This window comes from Suillus subalutaceus (assembly GCF_016647625.1).
Source record: "Suillus subalutaceus strain FC151 chromosome Unknown DFJ58scaffold_70, whole genome shotgun sequence".
In the NCBI taxonomy this organism is placed as follows: domain Eukaryota; kingdom Fungi; phylum Basidiomycota; class Agaricomycetes; order Boletales; family Suillaceae; genus Suillus; species Suillus subalutaceus.
Window position 1 is genome coordinate 112,828 of NW_024540319.1, and position 21,374 is coordinate 134,201.

Genomic DNA, 21,374 nt, shown 5'->3' on the forward strand with positions numbered 1-21,374 from the left:
AGCCACTGATATTAGTGGGCCACCCTTCAGTAAGGAGTGTTGGTAGATTGTATTTTATTTTTTATTCATTCACCATTTATATTATCCCATCTGAGATATATCATTTATTATATGAATGAGGTTGCTTAGACCTACTCCTATATGGAATCTCATTTCATATTAGGGCATTTAGGACAGCCTGCATAAATATCAAGGATGCAAGGTTGGCAAGATCTACTTCAATATGCTGGTTTCACCTATATAAGTTGCATAGAAATATCATTCTCTATATGAGGCATGAGCCTGTAGGGGTCCTACTTCATCAGCAAAAGATATATTTTCTATATGAGGCATTGGCCTGCAAGGGTTAGTGCAGAAATATCATAGATATTATTTTCTGTCTGGGGCATCGGCCTGCACAGGGAGTGCAGAGATATCATTTTCTGTTTGGGGCATCGGCCTGTAAGGGTTCTGCATGACCGGCCTATACAGTAAGTGCATAGACCGGCTGGTGTCCTGTACACCTGGTTTTGCAGGCCAATGTACATGTCCTATCAACAGGTTATGCAGTACTATAAGACTGAAAGGTGTGCGGGAGCGGGTGGCAAGCTCGCACCATGCTATCGCGCAAAAGGATAAGCGGCGCTATTCATTAGCAGTATGGGCACAGGTACTTTACCTCTGAGGCAGAACTCTTAATGCTGCTGTTGCAGACCCGCCAAGGAGGGACTGGGAATGGACCAGGGGAGATGGCTGTGGTTGTTGCCGCTGACGAGAATAACTCATCAGTATGTCTTGTTCAGCAGAAGCTGCTGTTGCAGACCCGCCAAGGAGGGACTTACCCTCGGGTTTGGTTGGGACTGGGAATGGACCAGGGGGAGATGGCTGTGGTTGTTGCTGCTGATGAGAATAACTGGTCAGTACGTCTTGTTCAGCAGAAGCTGCTGTTGCAGACCCGCCAAGGAGGGACTTACAAAGTCGTGATCTTCATAAGGTGGAGGTGGACCACAGAATTATGTGCACTTGAGTTAGTGGTAATTGGACGTGGAGGTCAATCCTAGCTCCAGGACTTTGAGTTGGTGGTATTTGGAGGAGATTAAGACTTACTGTTCTGCCATAGGAAGGGGGATCAAGACGCTATCTCGAACACATGGTGATCGGCGTATTTATTGACATAGAATAAGCGGAAAGCATCATAAGAATGAAAATACTCAATGTCCTTAGGAATGAAATCGGGACCGTAGACAGGGATTAAGTGCGCTGCACGGTAAATGGTGTCAATATGAATAACAGCAAGGTTTGGGGTGCCATCGTCACGAACACTTGGATGGACTATCCACATGCCAGTATCCTTGTCGGCAGAGTCACCGACCTTATCGAACCAATGAACAAGAGCGCATGGATACGTGGCGGCCCAATTATATCTAAAGGAAAAAAAACATCTGACTCTGGCAACTTCAAGCCCTTTCATCCCTTCAAGGTCTGAATTGGTGTTGACAAACACGCAATCATTACGGGGATAGACATTCCGCCAGGATGGACATGCGTGGATCTGTTCTCGTCGCATGCCACCAATGCCACTGGGATCACTTGGCGCATAAAAGTCGCAGCAGCAGAATTAAAGACATGAAGTCTACCATTATATCAAGGGCAGCTAGCAGCAGGGACATCTTCAGGGTTGCAAGGATCATTGCGAAAACAGAAAATGACGGATAAGGCGTCACAGGTATGGTACATTGACTTCGCCTGCTAGTTCTGGTACAGTCTGTGCCCGCATTCGTTCTAAGAAAAACCTTGGTGAGTATTAAAACCGACACATTAGAGCATCACTTACGAGGAGACCTTGCGAGCTTTACAAATGAGAGCAGTACAGTCGGGCCGTCAACATCATCTTCTGCCTGTGGCACAATAACAGGGGCATCTGGATTATCTTCAAGGACGACAGCTGCATATTGAGTATGCAAAATGATAAGATTAGATACAAAAACTTACGCAGAGCGGCCACAGCTCTTGATAATACAGAGCCAACGAGCATCCCACGAGTAGTGAAGTCTACACGAGATGCTGCGAGTTTGTCGAGGCGTTGGTTAGCCAAAAGCATTTGGCCAATGGTGTTATGCTTGCTAGACCACCTCCAAGGTTGTTTCACAGCCTTAATGTGCTTGGATTCCGTGATCAACGAGCACAATCCGTTCGGCGCACCAAACAGTCGGATCATGTCCGCATAGTGGGTCATTGAGTGCTGGCGGGGGTAACGAGAAGTGAGGGACTGTGCCCGTGGTTTCGAAGATCTGGCGGTGTCCTGCATGATTTGGGAATCATGCATGAACATGACTACTAGGTATCCCCCTAAAAGACAAAGTCTGTTAGCTTAGTCCTCAGACTAGTCAACCCATACCTTGGTATCAAACCTTGGTCCAATAGTTTCAGTTTTCCCTCAGCGATTCATGAATCCACCATGTTTTGAAGAAAAGTCATATGTGAGATGGGAATCACATAATGACCTAGTTGATATGAGAAGCAAAATGAAGGCCAACGCATTGCCTTTCATTTGGCTTATTCACTTTGGCTAGAGAAACCCATAGAGAAAAGTTCAAAGCCTAACAAAAACCTATCTAAAAAGCCCGCGTATTGTGTACTATTATTTGTTCCATTATTTCTGAGTTGTTTTCTCTAGTGTTTCTTTACTTTGCTTTTCTATTAGGATGCTCTGACTAATCAGATGCTTCATAAAATTGTACCTACAGGGTATGATGTCATAATGATGTCATAGGACTTCACATACACTCCTGCAGGTATTTTGGTTGAAAGATATGATATCATAGTGATGTCATAATGATGTCATGTTCCATGGAATTTGCTAGAACATTCCAATGACTCATAATGACTCATAGTGACTCATAGTGACTCAGAATGATGTCATTATCCCACCATGAATATTCTGGAATGTTCTTTTGCACCTGCTAGAACATTCTGCTCCAGTTTTTGGAATATTCTTCCCACATTCTGAAGTCATTACATCACCTTTTTACTTACATAATATTCCCACACAAAATGTATATAAGGAGAGCCCATTCTCCCCCAAAAAAATAGATCTCCCACTTGTTGCATTCAAGAACTCCCACTTGAGCAAATTGAACTCTCACCTAAGAAGCTTCAGTCTGAACAAATTGCTGCTTACAAAGCCCATTTCCTTTGTAAGAACTGTCCAGGCAAGTGCAGGGAAAGTGTTTCCCTTGAGATTACGTAAGTTTCTCGCGATAGAAACCCAGTTTTGTGAGACCAGTGTTCTCACCACGTAGTGTTTACTGACCAACACGAGCTTTGGTCAACGTTGTTATTTGTGAGACCAGCATTCTCACCAGGTATTTGTATACTGACCAACACGAGCTTTGGTCATTGTTGTTATTTGTCATTGTTGTTATTTGTCATTGTTTTTATTTTTTATTTGTCATTGTTGTTATTTGTGAGACCAGCGTTCTCACCAGGTATTTGTATATTGACCAACACGAGCTTTGGTCCACGTAGTCACATTTGAGACCAGCTTTCTCAACAGTTAACCGTATATTCAGGAAACCAGTTCAAGTGTCTAGACGGTATATCCTAGACAATCCCATAGTTTCAATCAGAAATAATAAAGCTCCGGCTAAGTTAATCTGACTGATTGGTTTAGCGAGCCTCCCAAGAACTCACACGTTATCTACCACGAAAGAAGAAAAGTCGTAAGACCGTGTTAATCGAGGACTGGCAAGAAGTCTTATCCAGTGTAATTGTGGTGTCATTACATTCTTACACGTTTTCATATAAGACCCTCGGTTATTAAGACAGCGGGTAGTGGTAAAACCGAGCAAGCGCGTCTTTGAGTTGATCCAGAGAGGCTTCAGTAATTACATTGTGTCGTGCGATATAACAAAATTCTAAAAGTGCGTGAAACGCATGCACCATGTCTTGAGGTATGTGGCCTTCAATAGCCGGAATGAAGACCTTCATAAGGGCTTTGGAATCGTTTACCTGTCCATTGTTTAAAGCCGCAGCTGTCAGGAAATCGCCGTAGACCAGCAAATGGAGCCACAACAGCAATTCTGACTCAAGGTTAGAAAACATCAGATTTACGAGTGAGGTAGTATACCTTCGATCTATGTCGCTCATGATCTCGTCTCCTCGTTTGGTCCCATGCTCAAGTCTAAGGTACTTTACTACCCATTCCACCAAATGATCCTTGAAGGCGCCTTTGACTAGCTGGTGGAGGAGATCAAATGATATTAATTGATGGATGTCGGCTCGGGGGAAGTCATTTGTGAATGGCTGTACAAAATAGATTAGTGTATAGTTTGAGAGCGGGTGGATCACTCACGATGAGAACACTTATGATACCATATTCATGCCACAATGTATCTGGGTGGATATTTTCATGTATGAGGACATCTGTATGCTCTCGACAGCGTGAGAGACCACCACCATCGAGATCTCCCCGACTTGCAAGGCATCTACAAACATTGTCAGTAAATGTTGATGCTGAGTGCGACTTAAAACACACTTTGGGCACCAATTTTTAACAGTACAGGACAGCACCAGTTGCTCCTCGTAGTCGGCTATGTAGGGTCCAAGGCCAAATATAACACGTCGAAAGTGACCGTCTGCACAACACAGGACTTCATACTCAGTCATCACAGGCTTCAGGGTAGATAGAATTGCGGATAGTGAACAGTGAAAAAGCTGCCGGCGAAATACACGAAACAAATCGTCATGAGCATGTTGCCTATCAGCTGCGACATAGCTCAGATAAAGAATTAAATTTTAAATTTTAATACACGTACTTTTAGGTATAGCCAGGAAACCAATGATGACAAGAGTGTCGTGATGAGCGCATCGCACATTGTTGTGCACATTGCCGATCGAGGCATACAGGGGGTAATATTCATTATTACCTGTGCCCACAGAAACGGTGGTCTTGTCGCTACCAAGAATTATCGGAACGAACATCGATCCATGTGTGTTTGGATCCTTCGATATCTCGTCCTAGTGGATGTCAGGATACCCCAAGTCACAAGGAATACATGAAATACGTACAGCTTGTTGCCATGCCCAGTCCGCAGACATAAAGTCTCTCCATCGGTGTGTATCGTCCAATGCATCATACTCCCGAAATGGCACATAGTCAATCTCACCCTTGTAGGTAGGGTTCACTAACATGTTATGCGCCATCATGCGGGGGTCTCTGTACCAGACCTCATATTCTCTGTCCATCCATGGAGGAGCATCATGTTCAGGGTGTTCCCCTGTGTATTGAACCGAGAGACATTGCCAAGTGACATTGCCAAGTTGTGTGGCATCGATGACCTTGTGCAAATCCTTGTGATCCGCGAATGGAGGGTGGTCGTTGTGTTTTAACAGCTGCGCAGCCATTAAGTCGAGTAATAAGTCTGTAGCTTTGTTAGACATATGACTTTGTTTGAAAACAAACTCTGCCATTGCAAATTCGATATCATTACAATACGGGCTCCAGTCGTGAGGAGACTTTGGTGGGACAGGAGTTGGTGGTGTGCCAGGGGGCAGAAATGCGCCGTCAGCTGTGCATGGTCGTCCTAAGAGCGTGTCAGAATCAGAACACGTGAAAAGCGCAGATTGAAAGGTACTTACCATTGAGGAGCGAGTGATACATACAATAGTAACGCTCACTCGCATCAGTGAATTCTGAGTCTGGATCCTCATCATCAGCCATTGGACCAGGTGGTGATCGGGGAGGCAAGAAATCAGGAGGGGGTGGTGAGAAATCAGGAGGGGGTGGCGAGAAATCAGGAGGGGGTGGCAGGAAATCAGGAGGAGGCGACTGAGGTGGAGATGGAAGCTGTTGCGGTTGGGGAAGATCCAGAGTAGGTGCAATGGGATGGGACACGTGCATGTGTTGAGTGCGGCCAGAGATTTTCGAAACCAGCACATACAGCCTGGAGATAGCATGGAAACTGAAGGGCAACGGTGAGTAGGCCGGTTTTCTGCGCATCATATGAGTAGTGTTGATGCAATGTATGGACCTAGTGAAGGTTTAAAACTGGCCGCTAATATTGAAGAAAAAATTACCCTTTCAAAGGTGCCGTTGGAACAAAAATGTGCACTACCCCAGAAAGGGTTTGTTAAAATGGACATTTATGTCATCACACCACCAGAAAAGTTCTGGTGAACATTGATGATGGTCACCCCACCACAGGAAAGGTTCTGGTGAACATTCCCTAGGCTATTAGATGTCATTATATCACCGGAAAGGTTCTGGTAAACATTGATACTCACCGTACTTAAGGTATTTCAATCCGGGACATGTCATTTTGTTGAGCACATTGTGCCGAAAAGCGCTGGCGAATATTGATGCTCTGGATGTTGCAATCGACCCTCAATACGTTAAGAAATATTATTCAGAGTCAGCTTTGGCTACAAATTTTAGAGTGACGAAACTCACCTTCAACTTGGTAACACACTGCCTTCAATTTTCGTCAGCCTACAAAACCGTCTATCGATAGAATGTCTCAACCTGACGCAGTTACAATGCACATGGGGACTCGACCTAAGAACGCAACTCAGCATCCCGGGCGCATTTTAATCAATAGTTGTGGAAAGAAGCATACCACTGCTGAAAGGCCGCTGACGACCAACGTGAAAGGGAGGCAAAGGAGGCAAGTGAAAAAGCTGTACAAGAAAGTTATTAGTGTATTGCTACTTTGCAGGCACAGATGCAGGCTGACCAAGATGCTATGCATGTTGACGCACCTAAGCCTAAGTGTCCTCATGCACGCCCAGTGGGGAAAGCTGCAAAGGACTTGAAGACCTCCAACTCGACTATGGATGATAGGCAGGCAGGAGCAAAAATTGTCGCCGATAAGCCTCTTGTCACCAAAGGCAGGGGTCGCGGGGGTGGAGCTAAAAAGTTAGCAGCTGATGCTAGCATCGAAAATCCTGCAAGTGAGGATGAGGATGGGGAGCCAGTCCAAACCAAAAAGAAGAAGAAACTGGCGGTGAGAGAAGCAATTCAAGCAGTATTAAACGCTGGCATCGTTATCGACTCAACAAAGGCACGTGATGGAGAAGTTCAGAAGACGTCTGATGTGTGAGTTTATCTATCAGTAACTATGATGATGCTTCTTTTGACTGAAACTACTCTTTTTTTTCTTGATATCACGACATACAATTCTGATGCTACAAGTTCCCAAAAATTTGCACTTGCTGGACGTGTCCCAGGGTGGCTGTCGAATCTTCCTGCGACTGCCTCAAAGCCAGCCGCGTCGTTGAGGGGGAATCCTTCTACATCTTCCATTCATCCACGGACCAGTTACTCTAAGCTCACAAAGGGGAGCACCATCAGCAGCAATGTTCCGCCCCCACCCACACCCATCAGTACCCTCAAATGCTGGAGGCTTTACAGAGTTCAATATGTATGCGTCTGATGAGGACGAGGATGACGAGGAGCTCGCAAAACCTCTTTCTCATATTACAAGCAACAAGGCTTACGCGGTGAGTCTGATTCTATCTATATTTAAATTCTACGTAGTTTTAACCACAGCTGCAGGGTATTGTGATTGTTCCCAAAGCTCTTGACGGTGTAGTCCCTTCAGATGTTACCTGTCACAGTGCAACCGAACAGCCTGATCCGATTGAAGATGTGGATGACATCGATGTCTTCGCAGACATCCGCGGCCACTTAATAGATTCTGACGGCACCAACCCTGCTACACAACTCGATTTCCTAAGGGAGTATAAGGCCGATGATGATGCCAATCACGAGCTACAGTCCTTGGACCTTGATTCTGACCTTGAACCTCCTCCCCCTCGCCCAAAAACCTAGGTCCCGCTCCACCCCCCCAATGGATTTTGACTCCCTGGCGAGTCAGAAGCGGAAGCTGTCACCCTCCTCTGGACTATGATGACATAATGGAGCTGTCATCCAAGGCCGAAAGTGTGCAGGGTGCCAATGAAGATGTGAAGACCAAACCTGTTGACCCAGTGTTCATGCGCCGGGTGACCTCTACAGTAAGTTTCAGTGTCTCATACTACATTTTACTGATCACAAGATATTAGACTAATGTGCTGCCACGCTCAAAGCCCCTCCAGCAAAGCGGCTGAAGTCTGAGTCCTCCGCTCCCTCCAAGCCAATTGTACGCTCTGCATACAGGAAGAAGCATCTTCCTAAGGGTTGTCAGGTGGGAACAAGTGGGCACAACAGTTCATCCCTACCATCATTCACTGCATCGGCGATTTAGATGAAGTATGGACCCTTGCAGATGACGTTGTCTGTCCTATCTTGCAGTCAGTCTGGAATGCAGTCTACAAAGGCAAGATTCCACACACAGTTGAAGCTGATGGGCCTGTCCTTGCCATTGTACGTTTTTTTTTCAAACATGATTTAAATCTGTCATTTCTTTTTTTAGACCCTCCAGTGGTTGTCAGAGTGGTGCAATACCTTTAGCAATGTGGCTCTCGCCATACTCGCAAACTTCATGACTTTGCAAGATGATCTCAAGACTGATGAGGACCGCAAAGATTTTGCATCGGCCTTACTCGAAAAGTTCAGCTTCTTATTTGGGGGACATCGCGCAGGACGGAGAGGTGTCCAACCCATTCCAGTCTGACCTCATTGTACAGGTCCTCGTGCAGCACAAGTGTGCCATGTCCGGTGCTGTCAACCTGCCAGGAACGAACGATACAGTGCCGGGGCACTCGAGGGGCGCTCTTAGTCTTGCCACGGCAGCAGCACATGTTTTCTACCCTCTCATACAGCTGACTTAACTTACCCTGTATTTCAGATGGAACTTGCCATAAGGCTTTTCTTCAATGGACACATGCTCCTAGGAGACATCGACACCTCTGGCAATGGTCGAGGCAACAAGACCCCACTCGACGTCAATCCGCCCACAGGCAACCAGAGCAGCGTCCCCTTGGCATTTTCAGAAGCCAATTGGGGTGCGCACACGAGGGCTTACATGGCATCTATCACACGCTTGCCAGACTCGGTCCTTATCCGAAACTCCGAGCTTGCACAGAGCCTCGCCATGAAGAGGCGTGGCGGCGCGTGGATGGATGTGGACGAAGAATCTGGGGATGAGCGAGCGCTCATTTTCTAGAGGTAATGTCCTTCACTCTTGTAGTTTATTTTGCAACTGACTATGAGCTTCGACGCTACTAGTACCTTCAAGGTTATTCATGCTATGTTCCCTTGTCTTTTTTACATGCTGTCTCATTGCCCGCCTCCATTTGCTTTGTCGCGCTCATTATTAATCTACTTGCTAGTACTTATTTTTCTCCTTGTTTAACCTTTTATCTACTTAATCCTCTTGTCCGGTTGAAATGCAATTGTTTTTTCCTCGTAACAAGTGTGAACAAGTGTATATAGTGTGAACAAGCTAAAAATAAGTGCGACATAAGGGGATTGTAATGTAGCTCATTCTAAAAACAAGTGCAAAAGTGCAGGACAAATGAAAAAAAGTGCAAAAATGCTCAAATCAAGAGGAAGGGATCTTCTTGGCAGCTTGTTGCTCCTTGTGACAAGGAGGTGTTCTGGTTCTTGTCCGCTCTTGGGTCGGAAAAATAAGAGCTTAAAAGGAAATTAAGCAATTCGTGAATTTACTGATGAAGTCCTCGAACGGTGGACCGGACCAACGATTCGGTTCCCCCTATTTCCCGAACTTTGAACCGGACTTCGGTCAGGTTCGAAACAGTTCGGGTTCGGACCGTGGTTCAGGACCGGACGTGGCACTGGCCATCACTATAATCACCATTCAGCACTCAGCGACCATGTTGCCAATTGCCGTGTACAAGGCTCAGGGCTGCATGGCATACTAATTCCATTCTTCCCCCTACATAATCCATAATCGGGTCCCCTGGGGGATTCGCTGCGGTGTTTGGTGATAGGGTGAAAGGTAAGTGAGGAGGCCTCGTGATGGGTGCATCTTGAGAAGCCTGAGTTTGGTCATAAATTGAACATGTCCGCAGATAGGACTATCATCTGATCCTTCAAGCCCCACTACAACCGTCCCACTTTTGAGAAGTCCGAGTTGGGGTCATAAATTGAACATGTCCGCAGATAGGACTATTATCTGATCCTTCAAGCCCCACTACAACCGTCCCACTCTTGAGTCGATCGTCCTTTCCCAGTATTAGACCATGTTAACTCTCACCAACATCACTGGGCTCCACCTATGCCTTGCTTGTGTCGGAGTGTATCTGCTGAAGCAGGGTGTTCAACAAGAAGAACCCTGCCGCATATCCCCTGGTCCTCCGGGGTGGCCTCTTATCGGGGAATGTCCTGGACATGCCTCACATCAAGCCCTGGCTCACCTTCACGGAGTGGGGCAAGAAGTATGGTGAGTGCCTCTCGTTTGCCACAATCTTGCATTTCGAGGTCTTACTATCCGCAGGTGATATTTTGCATATTGAGGTACTGGGTCAACACATCGTGGTGCTGAACTCCCTCAAGACTGCGATGGACATGCTGGACAACAAGAGCACTATATACTCTGATCGTCCAATTCTTCCTGTTGGTGGCGAACTTATTGGCTGGAAAAACGTTACGGCTCTCCTCCCTTACGGCGACCGTTTACGCAGGCACCGCAAAAATTTCCACAACGTCATTGGCACGCGCGCCGCTATGGGCATATACAACCAGTCGAGGAGGTCGAGACTCGCCGATTCATCAAGCGTGTGTTCAAAAAAACCCGATCAACTAGAGGCACATGTTCGACAGTATGTATTATTTATCTTTGCATTGACACAATTTTGATTTTCATAGCACCGCTGGCGCTGTCATTCTGCGCATCTCTCATGGTTATGAAGTGAAAGAGAACGACGATCCCTTCGTTGACGTAGCAGACCGCGCTCTTGACCAGTGGTCGCGTGTCACCCGCTCCTGGCGCCTTCGTGGCTGATGTCGTGCCATTCTGTAAGCCATAGCATTCAGACGTTTACTTTCAATGGTCTCACCGTTTTTAGTGGTCAAGGCCCCTGAATGGTTCCCTGGTGCTGGCTTCAAACGTGTGGCCCGCGAGTGGCACGACACCCTTGAAGAGATGGTCTCTGCACCGTATAAGTTCGTCGTAGATCAGATGGTGGCCATCATTTATAGTTTTGCGAGTATGCGTTGAAGCCCGACTTTTACAGGCTGCTGGCATTGCCCCGGAGTCTTTCACAATCGAATCTGTTGGGAGACAGTCCTTTGTCAGCGGAAGACGAGCACGTTGTCAAATGGTGTGCTGCAACTCTATACGCCGGTGCTTCCGACACAGTTGGTCCCTCCATATTTCTAATAACCATCTTCTGAGAGTACTACACTTCTTTCCTCAGACTGTTTCTACCATCAACTCGTTCTTCTTAGCTATGACGCTATTCCCTGATGTGCAGAAGAAGGCTCAGGCTGAAATAGATGCTGTTGTCGGCCCTGATCGTCTTCCCTCCATCACCGACCAGGACTCTCTCCCTTACATTGGAGCGCTTGCCAAAGAAGCCCTACGGTGGCATGCTGTTACCCCTACCGGTCCGTGCATCTCGTTTAATGAATATTTTTATTGCCGAACGGTATCTCAATGTCAGGTTTTCCCCACTGTGTCTCTGAGGACGACATCCACGACGGGTACTACATCCCAAAAGGTTCCGTGGTCATACCTAACATCTGGTTGGTACCCTCTTCTCTCCATATTCAATGTTTCAACAGATTATAATGATATAATGACAGGTTCATGCTCCATGACCCGGAGATATATGTTAACCCTTGGCAATTCAACCCTGAACGCTTCTTAGCCAATGACGGAAAGAAGCCTGAGACAGAACCCCGCACGATCTGTTTCGGCTTTGGAAGGCGGTAAGTATGTCGCAAGTTTTTGTGCCATGCTAACTTTCTGCTCTGCAGTATTTGTCCAGGTATTCCCAACTCCCAAACTGTATTCTGACGTTCAGTTGCTTTTCGTTCACAGGTATCCACCTCGTTGAAGCCTCTGTCTGGTTATCCATCGCGATGTCACTGGCCGTGTTCGATATCTCGAAGACTGTCGAGAATGGTATTGAGATCATCCCTGACGTTGATCAATCATCAGGCACGATCAGGTAGGTTACATATCTGATCACGTTCGGCGCTAATCCGATAGATACCCTTCTAGCCACCCAAAACCCTTCAAGTGTTCCATTAAGCCTCGCTCTTCGAAAGCCGTCGCGCTCATTGAACAGGACGCTAACTACTAAGCGTGCGAAAGTGAAATACAAAGCTGAGGAAAGTACTTGCTGTGAGTGGCAATTTTCGCATCTGACATCCAGGTCTGTCACATTTTGAACTTTGCATTACAGTGCGGGATCAAATGCGGTGTCACATCGCGATACAATTGTACATGTTTTCTTGTTCTATGTTGTTGGCAATGTATGCTCTGGTATTGAAGACGCGTGTGGTCTTCCTGATAATCCGCCTGTCTGGCACCTCCCGCCCCATGATCAAGAGCGCACGCAAGTATTTTGACTCTATTCATTGACCGACACCTTAGGCTTTACGTACGACAGACTTATCGTGCTGAGTGCACCATCTTATTAGCATCCCGAAGTTCATCTCTCAATCATTAAAACTGCGGAACCGCAGGCTTCGTTAATGTCAGAACTCTCTAGTGCCATCGATTTTTTATCTCCGTCGTCGCTTGTTTGAGCGCGTAGGATGGGAAACTTTGGTCTGACGCTCCTGGACTCTACCATGACCCACATCTCTGCCCCTTCATCTTTCAATCCAATCCAACTTAATTCTTTCCTCCGAAGCTGGTTTCGAGATGTAGACAGCTGGAAACTGGGCAACAGCGAAACTTTCTCTCTGATTTAGTACAAACCCGTTCTAAATCTAATGCATAATGCGTCGCCAACCACTGACCATGGAACTCCAAGTTGGTCCTGGTAATGTGGCACAGCCGACCTGCTTTAGTTCTTATTTGCCTACTCCGCGATTGTTAGGCTTAGTGCCATCTTATTATCAATGCTGACCTTGTTCTACCGTGTCTTCCATCATCAAGTGTAGCCTGTGATAACATACAGTGAGTGATACCTTGGCAACTTCACATATATGATACACTCGATCCATTGTAACTGGGGCTTGCAAAAGGAATGGATGTCGTAACCAAGTGGTGAAATAATGCAGTGGTTGAGCTCACTGTTGCCCGCAGTGAGGATGAAGGCAATTATAATGTGCGGCATCGAGACTGACAAATCTGCTGTGACAGGTATACAACGATAAATACTGCAGAAAATGTATATATGCGGCATGACAAATGATAAACTGTCGCCAAACATCCACCATACGATACCATGCGAATGCGATATGCCCATTTGCCCGTCATGCACCATAAATCATCTTCAAAGTTTTGTCTGCAGGTGATATCTCGCACGTCGAGGTTCTGGGTCAGCACACCATTGTGTTGAACCCTGTCAAGACTGTGATGGGCATGCTCGATAACAAGAGCACGGTGTGCTGACCCGTCCTGTTCTTCCTATAGCTGGCGAACTTGCTGGCTGGAAGGACGCTTTACCTCTTCTCTCTTACGGTGACCGTTTCGTCGGTAGCGCAAGGAGAGGTTCCTCTACTGCGCCATTGACAGCCGCGCGGCATTGGACATCTACAAGCCGATTGAGGAGATTGAAACTCACCGATTCCTCAAGCGTTGTACTTGCAACACCCGACCAATTATAGTAAACACATTCGACAGTATGTAGTAATTCATTCTTGCATTGACATGATTTTGAATTTTTACAGCACCGCTGACCGGCTATCATTCGCGCATCTCTTTATGGTCACGAAGTGAAGAGAGCAGTGATCCCTTCATCAATATTGCTGAACGAGCTCTCGATCAATTCTCGCAGTCCACCCTCCCGGTGCCTTCATGGTTGATTCTCTTCCATTCTGTAAGCTATAGCATTGAAATGATTCGGTTCCAATGACCTTATCGTTTTAGTGGACAAGGTCCCCGAATGGCTTCCTGGAGCTGGCTTCAAGCGCCCTAGCGCGTGAATTGCACGAAATGGTCCAAAAGATGGTTTCTGCGCCCTACAAGTTCGCCATAGATGAGATAGTGAATAAAATTCATAGTTTCCAGTCATTAGTTGAAGTTTAAATTTTATAGGCTGCTGGCGATCCCCCGATGTCATGCACCTCGGCTATGTTGGAAGGCCATACTCTACGGTCGGGACGGTCTTTAATTTCCGCTACACCGCTTCATTCTAGGATCGCGTATGATTTCGGGACTCCCCCAGTTTTGACCCTATAGCCCAGACATCTGAACTAGATCTGAGCTGGTGCATATCACAAAGCTCACTCGTTCCTTGTCGGACTTTCCCGGTTGACACAACTGTGTACTGCGATCTATCATATTGGTTTCCTATCATTCATTCCACGCAAAAAACTGTCTCTTTGCAATCATCATGATTAAGGTAATACCCTCCCTACCATCTTACTATGACTATGTTGATGCCCACCCTAAGATGTCAGTCTCATTGCATGATGAGGGACGTTGTGACGTGCAGCAACCCTACCACCCGTGCGCTGCTCACTTCCGCTCTTGTTGTTTTCCTAGGCCAGCAGTAACGCTCTGGTTCTTAATGTACACACTAATTTCCGTCGTATGCGGCGAACAAGGCTTAGGGACTCTTACAAAAGCACCCCCAAAACCACATTGACGGTCCCAACCATAATCATAGACAGCCGATGTTAACGCAACCATTTTGTCACTTGTGTACCGGTTACCTCCGATCCCTCTGCCTGCCTGGGCTCATTACATTTATAGGCTACAGGAACATTCTGGTGCCTGGTGTGCACTATGTACCGCCAATGCCAATCAAATAGGGCGGAACAAAGCACTGCCAGGGGTACAAGCGACGTGCGCGCCGAAGAAAAATACTATCGAATTGACTTTCCCAAACAAGGTTGGTGTGTTTCATTGGTACATTGTACTGGTTCTAATATTGTGATACGTATTTCATGTGTGCTGCGCAGTATAGTACTGGTATCAGGCTTACTGTATTCGTCAATCGAATTTGCACCCGTCTCCATGCGAACTGCAGTAGGTATGTGGAGGTGAGTTAATGTTTGTCATGTCTTATGTACTGTTGTCTTTATTTACACCAGCATATCTACAGGACAATATTCGACGTGGAGTCCGGGATAATGTCTGAGACATCTATAGATGCTAAGCCACCTCTCAAGTATCGCAACGGAGTCGGGCGTGCCTGAATGAGACCAGCGGAGGGATATCACCCCACAAAAAAATTGATGCCGTCACCGAAGGGAGTCCCATGAGTCTCGTAATTATTAGGGAGGTATGAGGTAAGATCGTCATCTTCGCCTCCTTGGTATGAGTAACGAAGAAATAACTCGAGAAGTGCTCTATGAGAGATTTTTTTCAAGTCATTGTTCATTGTCCGCTGGGGCGTTAGCCCTATGGTAGACAGTACATGCTGCCTCTATGAGAGATAAATTTTCTGTGGTGCCCACCGACGCGCCTGTTGTGCTGGTGGTACTTGACGCATTCAGAGGTGCAGAAGGACTTACAGAGTGGCTTGGAATCCGAACGTTGCAGGGCCTGAGTGCATGAAGAAGAAACAGTGAATCGAAGGTAGAGACCAATAGTCTCCTGCGGCAGACTGGGGTAATCGTTCGAAACCAGAACCATGACAATTTTGAAGCTAGTCTTACATGGTTCTTAAAGGACATATTCGAATAATCGAGCAATGATTGATGTTTCTGAGAGTAGATGGTAGCACGAGAGAGGATGCAATGCAATGCTTCAGTTTCAAGTAACACTGCAACGAAACCAACGGGACGATAGAGAATCTAAGATCAACAACTTGTAGCACTACACACCGATATTCAAATCTTGAACTCTCGTAGAAAGCTTTGACGACGTGTTTTGCGACAGCGTCATCGACTGCCCACAGCGTGACATTGACGCTCTTAAACCCTGAAAACTACAGACCAACTGCAAGATGAATGACCTCGTCGGGCATATCCTTATCATCAGCGGCAGTGGTAAGAATGCGAACTCAGTTTGCGGAGCATTGTTCTCCATGATGTCAAGCAGTATCAGAGGTTTGCCTCTCATGGCAAAACGTGAATTGTAAGGCTGGTCACGGTCCTTTTTGCCATGACAAGCGAGATGTACCCAGTTGTTGCATCGCAAAGCTTTGAGTGAACCTGCCTGTGTGGCTTTCATCGCCAGAAAGATTAGTAAACCTGACATTGAAGGGAACAAATTTATGAACAAGCTCAAGCCCGCTGTCAATAGTGGCGAGCACCGTACCCTGCCCTGCGCCCCGGTTGACTTTGTCCGATGGCTACGAAAGTTGGAACCACGCACGTCATCGTCTGTCTAGCTCTGATCAGAGCCGAAAGTGTTGACGTGTAAAAGCAGATGTAGACATCCTCCGGGCAAGCCTCCGGGCTAGAGCTAGTAGCGGCACAGATAGGCCGTCTGCAGCTGCACATAGCCAAGGCATCTTTCTGGATGCGGTGAAGGTGAAGCCTCCAATAATTGTTGGCAAAGATGAATGGCCTCCTTAATATCTTCCTCCATCCGAGTTTGCGTGAAACAAGAGTAGAGCGCCGAGCTCAAATTGCGAGTTCTACGACGCTCTGGCTCCAGTAACAGAAGGCATTCGCGGAGTAGCTTGATGGCCTCGTCAAGATCATCGCTGACATGCACGCTATGATATCTAATGATGAGCGCGCAGGCAAGGTCATTGAGTGTGGTGTCCCCGTCGTGGATGTCGAGGTCGGCGCAACATCAGCGTGTCGTGATGGAGGTTGATTGCCTGGCTGGTATCATTGATATCACTAATATCACTGCATGGTTGGGAACGTTAGAGGATGGCGCTTCCTAGGCTGCTCAATGCTCTATCACGAGATCCCACTTCTTCGTACAAAGAGATGGCCTCACCAATGTCATGAGATTTGCCTTCGCAATTGAAGCGGCAGTTGCCGAGTGCCACGGTCAAGTATCTTAAGTAGGTACCACGATCAGAATGTCCCTCAGGGCACAGAGAACGGCGTCACGATGGAGGGTATGCTCTCGTCTATATCATCGACGCTGCCGCATTGTACGAAGCCTACTTTGCAAGCTTGGTGAGGGCATCGAGATGGCATTAACGACCCCAGTTGGAACTTGGCAGAGCTTGAGCACGATTCGTCGAAGGTGGATGCCTTTATCGGACACATCTATTGGTAGATTGTTACATTGGCCGATAACATAACCGACACAATTGTGATGCTTCCGAAGATATGTGCCCTCGAAACAGAGAGGTAGCAGCTCATAGTAGAGTTGGGCAGTTTCGCCGATGCTGGCAGCAGTAGTTGGGGGCCTAGTCAGTGCTTCGGTGAGATAATAGACATGATCGGGGGTGACGCTGCGGGCGTAATACAAGGGCGTCACGGAATAGAGATATAGTAGAGTCGATGTCTTGGAGATCCTTGCCAATGTACCCTTGAAGGCGGCCCACGCGAGATTGGTGAGAGCGGCCCGCGCGGTGAGGATGATTAACCGGACGCTGGTCCAGAACGAACTGAATAGCTCCAAAGCATTAGTCAGTTCAGCGACATTCTTGTTTGGCAAATCGTATGTGGCCTGTGCAAGTGCGATGAGCAAATTTATTTTCATAAATAGACTGCAGATTGCATTTTAGTTAGTAGAGACCGAAGGCCTGTGGGCTAGTGTTACTTACATGAAGCAATGGATTTCCACGAGTCTGCACAACAGCGACCTTCAGTGTCAGAGAAGGCCGGGCATCACGAATGGGTGAAAAGTACAGATCTATAACTCCAAGTTAATAGACATGCACGAATCAAAGCAAACTACTCACCAAAGGGCTCGCCTCCATGCTCGAGTAGCTCATGCCACAACATTTCAAGTTGGCCGATGACTTCTCCGCGTCCCAGAGTCGAAGGAAGCCGTGATCTTCAATATAATTTGGGTGCACATGGAGATGTGCAGATGGACAATGAATACTGGATACGTGGAAAGTCTTTACAAGGTCACAGTATCGTCCTACGTTACAGAACTATCGGATGATAGGACTCAGACAGCTGATTTTCAGTATCTCTTCGAGTCGATAATGATGGACACGTAAATGCCTGTGCTGTGCAGGTATGCGAAAGGAGAGAACTTCGAGATTTTTTTCCGCTCATGATTGTGGGGTAGAGTGTGAAGATAACGAAATGAAGGTCAAGATCGTATGGATGTGCCCACCTTCAAGCCTGAAATGTTGGTTGCAGTGCGTCATGGCGTATCGAAGAAAATCTCAAAAAGAATCAAGGATGGGCTGTAGCCTGTTTGCAGTGGCGTAAAATGAATGGTATTTGGCAAGACGGGAGTATAGTATAGACCGGAGTTCAGTTGAAAGGGGAGGCCTGTCTAAAGAGGTGGGCCGTGTGGGGCCATCATGATGAGTTACAAAGGCAGACCAAGGTTGGAGTGGACATGGGGAAGTCTCAGACTCGGAGTCCCCTTGTCCCGGCCACTCTCATCAAGCAAGTTGTTAGCTGGCTGTATCACGCATATTATTGATTTGGCATACTCATGATAAGGTGAGATGTAGAATCCAGTGTACGTAGCGTAAACAATACGCTGAAAAAGACCGTCAAGTACACAGAAAAATATGTCCATTCTATCCAATTGAACTGATGCAGTGACGGTGGAGGATGGTCGAAAGTACTAGTGTCGTGGAAACAAAGGCAGGGTACCGCTTGCAAGACTCCAAGTCATTTTGCAGGTCGAATACAAGATGAGTTAGCTAAAATTAATGCACCGGAGGATACGACGAGTGACAAATGCCTTCAACAGCTTGCAATTGTGACGAAGAACAAGAGTGAACCTGAAAGACGTGGGAAATTATTCGGATTGGACGTCTGCCACAACGATACCTGGCACCATTGTTTGTCCTGGGTCATTTTTGGATTCGTCAAATTGGGCACGGCTGCCAATATGCTGCGGCTTGGACAGTTTTTCTGGCGTTGAACATCGGGAACTTCGGTTGTGCAAGTGAGTATTAAGTAAGTCCTACTATAGCGGGGGTACTGACAAACTTGCCGTGGCTTCCGAGACAGTCACGGTTGCAAGTACTCTTACAAGTAATTAAAGACTGGTTCAAATTGACTTGTTGAATTGAACCGGGCGATCCACACATACTAATACTATGGATCTTTCGTTGAGGTGTACCGACCGCCCACGGCTCGCCGCAAACAGGTCTGACTGAGATCTGCCTAGCCCGACGGTTGCAGAGCGTGGCCTGTTTTTGGCAACGAATTTCTCTTTCCCGGCCCGCTCGGGTCTCGACTAAGTCTACTAACTAATAGTTGAAGCAGTACTGTCCGACATAGGGTATTTTACCCCAACGGACAGAAATCGGAACCAAATAAAAAATATAGTTGAAGCACAACTTGCTTAGCGTTCATCCAGTGCGTCCAAATCTGATCATAAACATACACATTATCCGATCATGCTCTATGATATTCACACTGGCAGGGCCAAATGCCCGTATGGTTCTCTCCGCCGTCATATCACTACAAAGACCTTGGTCAAGTGTACGCGTCCTTCTCAACGGGAACATCTGAAAAGCGAGTTGATGCTAGGACATCATCCTCCTCATCTCAAGGGTGGCCCAGGCCTCGTTAATCCCATCATTTGCATCCTTGGTGTTGATGTACGTCTATATAAACAGGGGGACCGATCACGGATTCCTGGGCAAGCATATTTGCTACCTTGGACTTGAATTCAAATGAAGGATAAAAATATCCTGGTCCCCCGTGTCATTATAGTACTATACCTGCGGAAAAGCTGCATATGCGTCTCCATATAACGCCTCCCTAGCATATCCCTGAGTACAGCCGCTCATCTATGTCATCTTCAGGTACGAAAGGGCAGTATAAACTCTTCAGTCCAGGGTATTTCAGATCCACTGTCTTCGGGCCGATTTCCCCAAATTAATTTGTACCTGGTGGTGACTTATTGATTTGCCGCATTGCCTTGACGTGCGGGCTGATCTAACATCACATGAACGGAACGAATTGCGGGGATCATGAACGGGGATCTTCTCTGGAACAAAACATTGTTCATAGGATCATATATGTGAGTAGATCTTGACAAAAAGCTTGAAACTGGGCATTGATTTTTTATTTTTTTTAATTCCAATTTGTGTTCATTGAGGATAATACCCTATGTAGGACAGTACTTTCTAATCTATGGGACCCCCGGTGTCCCTTCTATCTCTGAAGTCGCGAATGCCCTGATGTGAGGCGTACCCCCATCAGTCCGTCGTGGCATTGATTTTGATATACGAGTATCGAGTTGTGCTATTTCGCTCTGAAACCCCGCTCCCTTCAAGGTTATACTGGGAGTGTCCCTTGAGTGAGCGCATCCCGGCTGTCTTTGAATGTCCCTGCAAGCTTCGTTTCGAGGGGTTCATAGGATCGGGTACGATTCGGCAACAATGGTTGCGGCCTCCTCAGTATCGACCCTGAGCGCAGATACCTCGGCCCAGACATCTGAACTAGATCTGAACTTGCAAGCTGGTACACATCACGGAGTCACTGGTGCCTTGTCGGACTCGAGTGATTTCCCGGTTGACACGACTATAGTGGTACGATCTATCGCGGTCATGCATCTTCCATTCCGCGTTAGCAACTATTCGCGCACTATGATGATGATCAAGGTGATACCCTCCCTGTCATCTTACTGCGACCATGTGGAGCTGATGCTGACGGCTCCCACGTTCGAACAGATGCCAGACTCATCAGATGATGAGAAGGTTGTGCTGCGCAGCCACCTGTGCACTGCTCGCTTCCACTTCCGCCATTAAACTGCCTGCGCCGGTCAATTCCAGCAGGAACGTTCCGGTTTTTAATGTGCACTATATTTTCCTAATTTCCGTCGTATAAGGCGAACGTGCGACTGGTTGAAACGCGCGCAGAAACCACTTTTAATAAACTGGCGATCCCAATCATCACCAAAGCCAGCTGATGCTGATGCAGCCACCTGTGCATCGCTCGCTTCTGATTCCGCGGCTTGCCAAGGCTTATTGAATTTACGGTGAACGTTCTGATTCCTATGTACCGCTAATGTCCATCCAATAGAGCGGAACCAAGGACTTGGTTACACGCGCGCCGAAAAAAGTTTCTCGAATAGACTATTCAAACATAATCAAAACCAATTGCCACTGACGGTCTCATACACAGCAAAAATTCCGTCTTTAGCACCCCTGCGATGTGATATCAGTTTTTGCAGATAAGGTTTGAAAGTTGCTGTGTGTCTGGATCTTAGCCACAGCCCGTGAGTGGACAAGTGTGCAGTGCCTGTACGGAACATCCATGTGGATCATCATCAATAGATGATTCCAAAGGTGAATCGTGTCAT

General features: G+C 46.9%; 10 protein-coding genes across 10 annotated transcripts; 5 read left to right on the forward strand and 5 right to left on the reverse strand.

Annotated features, from left to right (window-relative positions):
* Positions 1-1,108: 1,108 nt before the first annotated feature.
* Positions 1,109-1,546, reverse strand: DFJ58DRAFT_662118 (uncharacterized protein; the record flags this gene model as incomplete). Its single annotated transcript, XM_041382280.1, has 1 exon — positions 1,109-1,546. The coding sequence occupies one exon, from the start codon at positions 1,544-1,546 to the stop codon at positions 1,109-1,111; it is 438 nt and encodes a 145-aa protein (XP_041242719.1).
* Positions 1,547-1,990: 444 nt separating this feature from the next.
* On the reverse strand, positions 1,991-2,230 carry DFJ58DRAFT_635544 (uncharacterized protein; the record flags this gene model as incomplete). The annotated part of the gene is made up of 1 exon (XM_041381275.1): positions 1,991-2,230. A coding segment is annotated over one exon (240 nt), but the record flags the coding sequence as incomplete, so codon positions are not given.
* Positions 2,231-3,986: 1,756 nt separating this feature from the next.
* Positions 3,987-5,881, reverse strand: DFJ58DRAFT_842446 (uncharacterized protein; the record flags this gene model as incomplete). Its single annotated transcript, XM_041392834.1, has 7 exons — positions 3,987-3,990; positions 4,109-4,284; positions 4,334-4,466; positions 4,517-4,745; positions 4,797-4,998; positions 5,050-5,564; positions 5,620-5,881. The coding sequence occupies 7 exons, from the start codon at positions 5,879-5,881 to the stop codon at positions 3,987-3,989; spliced, it is 1,521 nt and encodes a 506-aa protein (XP_041242721.1).
* Positions 5,882-6,701: 820 nt separating this feature from the next.
* DFJ58DRAFT_729255 (uncharacterized protein) lies at positions 6,702-7,810 on the forward strand (the record flags this gene model as incomplete). Its single annotated transcript, XM_041385725.1, has 3 exons — positions 6,702-7,075; positions 7,317-7,479; positions 7,535-7,810. The coding sequence occupies 3 exons, from the start codon at positions 6,702-6,704 to the stop codon at positions 7,808-7,810; spliced, it is 813 nt and encodes a 270-aa protein (XP_041242722.1).
* A 958-nt stretch (positions 7,811-8,768) lies between these two features.
* On the forward strand, positions 8,769-9,086 carry DFJ58DRAFT_662055 (uncharacterized protein; the record flags this gene model as incomplete). The annotated part of the gene is made up of 1 exon (XM_041382272.1): positions 8,769-9,086. One exon carries the CDS (start codon positions 8,769-8,771, stop codon positions 9,084-9,086), a length of 318 nt encoding a protein of 105 aa, XP_041242723.1.
* Positions 9,087-10,040: 954 nt separating this feature from the next.
* On the forward strand, positions 10,041-12,192 carry DFJ58DRAFT_888122 (cytochrome P450; the record flags this gene model as incomplete). The annotated part of the gene is made up of 10 exons (XM_041394686.1): positions 10,041-10,325; positions 10,380-10,704; positions 10,751-10,878; positions 10,951-11,091; positions 11,166-11,242; positions 11,302-11,491; positions 11,548-11,629; positions 11,690-11,815; positions 11,911-12,057; positions 12,111-12,192. Exons 1-10 carry the CDS (start codon positions 10,274-10,276, stop codon positions 12,190-12,192), a joined length of 1,350 nt encoding a protein of 449 aa, XP_041242724.1. The 5' UTR covers positions 10,041-10,273.
* Positions 12,193-13,418: 1,226 nt separating this feature from the next.
* On the forward strand, positions 13,419-15,205 carry DFJ58DRAFT_842449 (uncharacterized protein; the record flags this gene model as incomplete). Its single annotated transcript, XM_041392835.1, has 9 exons — positions 13,419-13,445; positions 13,543-13,684; positions 13,733-13,881; positions 13,932-14,048; positions 14,100-14,167; positions 14,550-14,576; positions 14,760-14,898; positions 14,969-15,039; positions 15,112-15,205. 9 exons carry the CDS (start codon positions 13,419-13,421, stop codon positions 15,203-15,205), a joined length of 834 nt encoding a protein of 277 aa, XP_041242725.1.
* A 796-nt stretch (positions 15,206-16,001) lies between these two features.
* On the reverse strand, positions 16,002-16,259 carry DFJ58DRAFT_645728 (uncharacterized protein; the record flags this gene model as incomplete). Its single annotated transcript, XM_041381427.1, has 1 exon — positions 16,002-16,259. A coding segment is annotated over one exon (258 nt), but the record flags the coding sequence as incomplete, so codon positions are not given.
* Positions 16,260-17,048: 789 nt separating this feature from the next.
* DFJ58DRAFT_914712 (uncharacterized protein) lies at positions 17,049-17,895 on the reverse strand (the record flags this gene model as incomplete). The annotated part of the gene is made up of 3 exons (XM_041395402.1): positions 17,827-17,895; positions 17,689-17,777; positions 17,049-17,591 (listed from the first exon to the last, which is right to left on the reverse strand). The coding sequence occupies exons 1-3, from the start codon at positions 17,867-17,869 to the stop codon at positions 17,049-17,051; spliced, it is 675 nt and encodes a 224-aa protein (XP_041242727.1). The 5' UTR covers positions 17,870-17,895.
* A 2,556-nt stretch (positions 17,896-20,451) lies between these two features.
* Positions 20,452-20,820, forward strand: DFJ58DRAFT_842451 (uncharacterized protein; the record flags this gene model as incomplete). The annotated part of the gene is made up of 1 exon (XM_041392836.1): positions 20,452-20,820. The coding sequence occupies one exon, from the start codon at positions 20,452-20,454 to the stop codon at positions 20,818-20,820; it is 369 nt and encodes a 122-aa protein (XP_041242728.1).
* Positions 20,821-21,374: the final 554 nt, after the last annotated feature.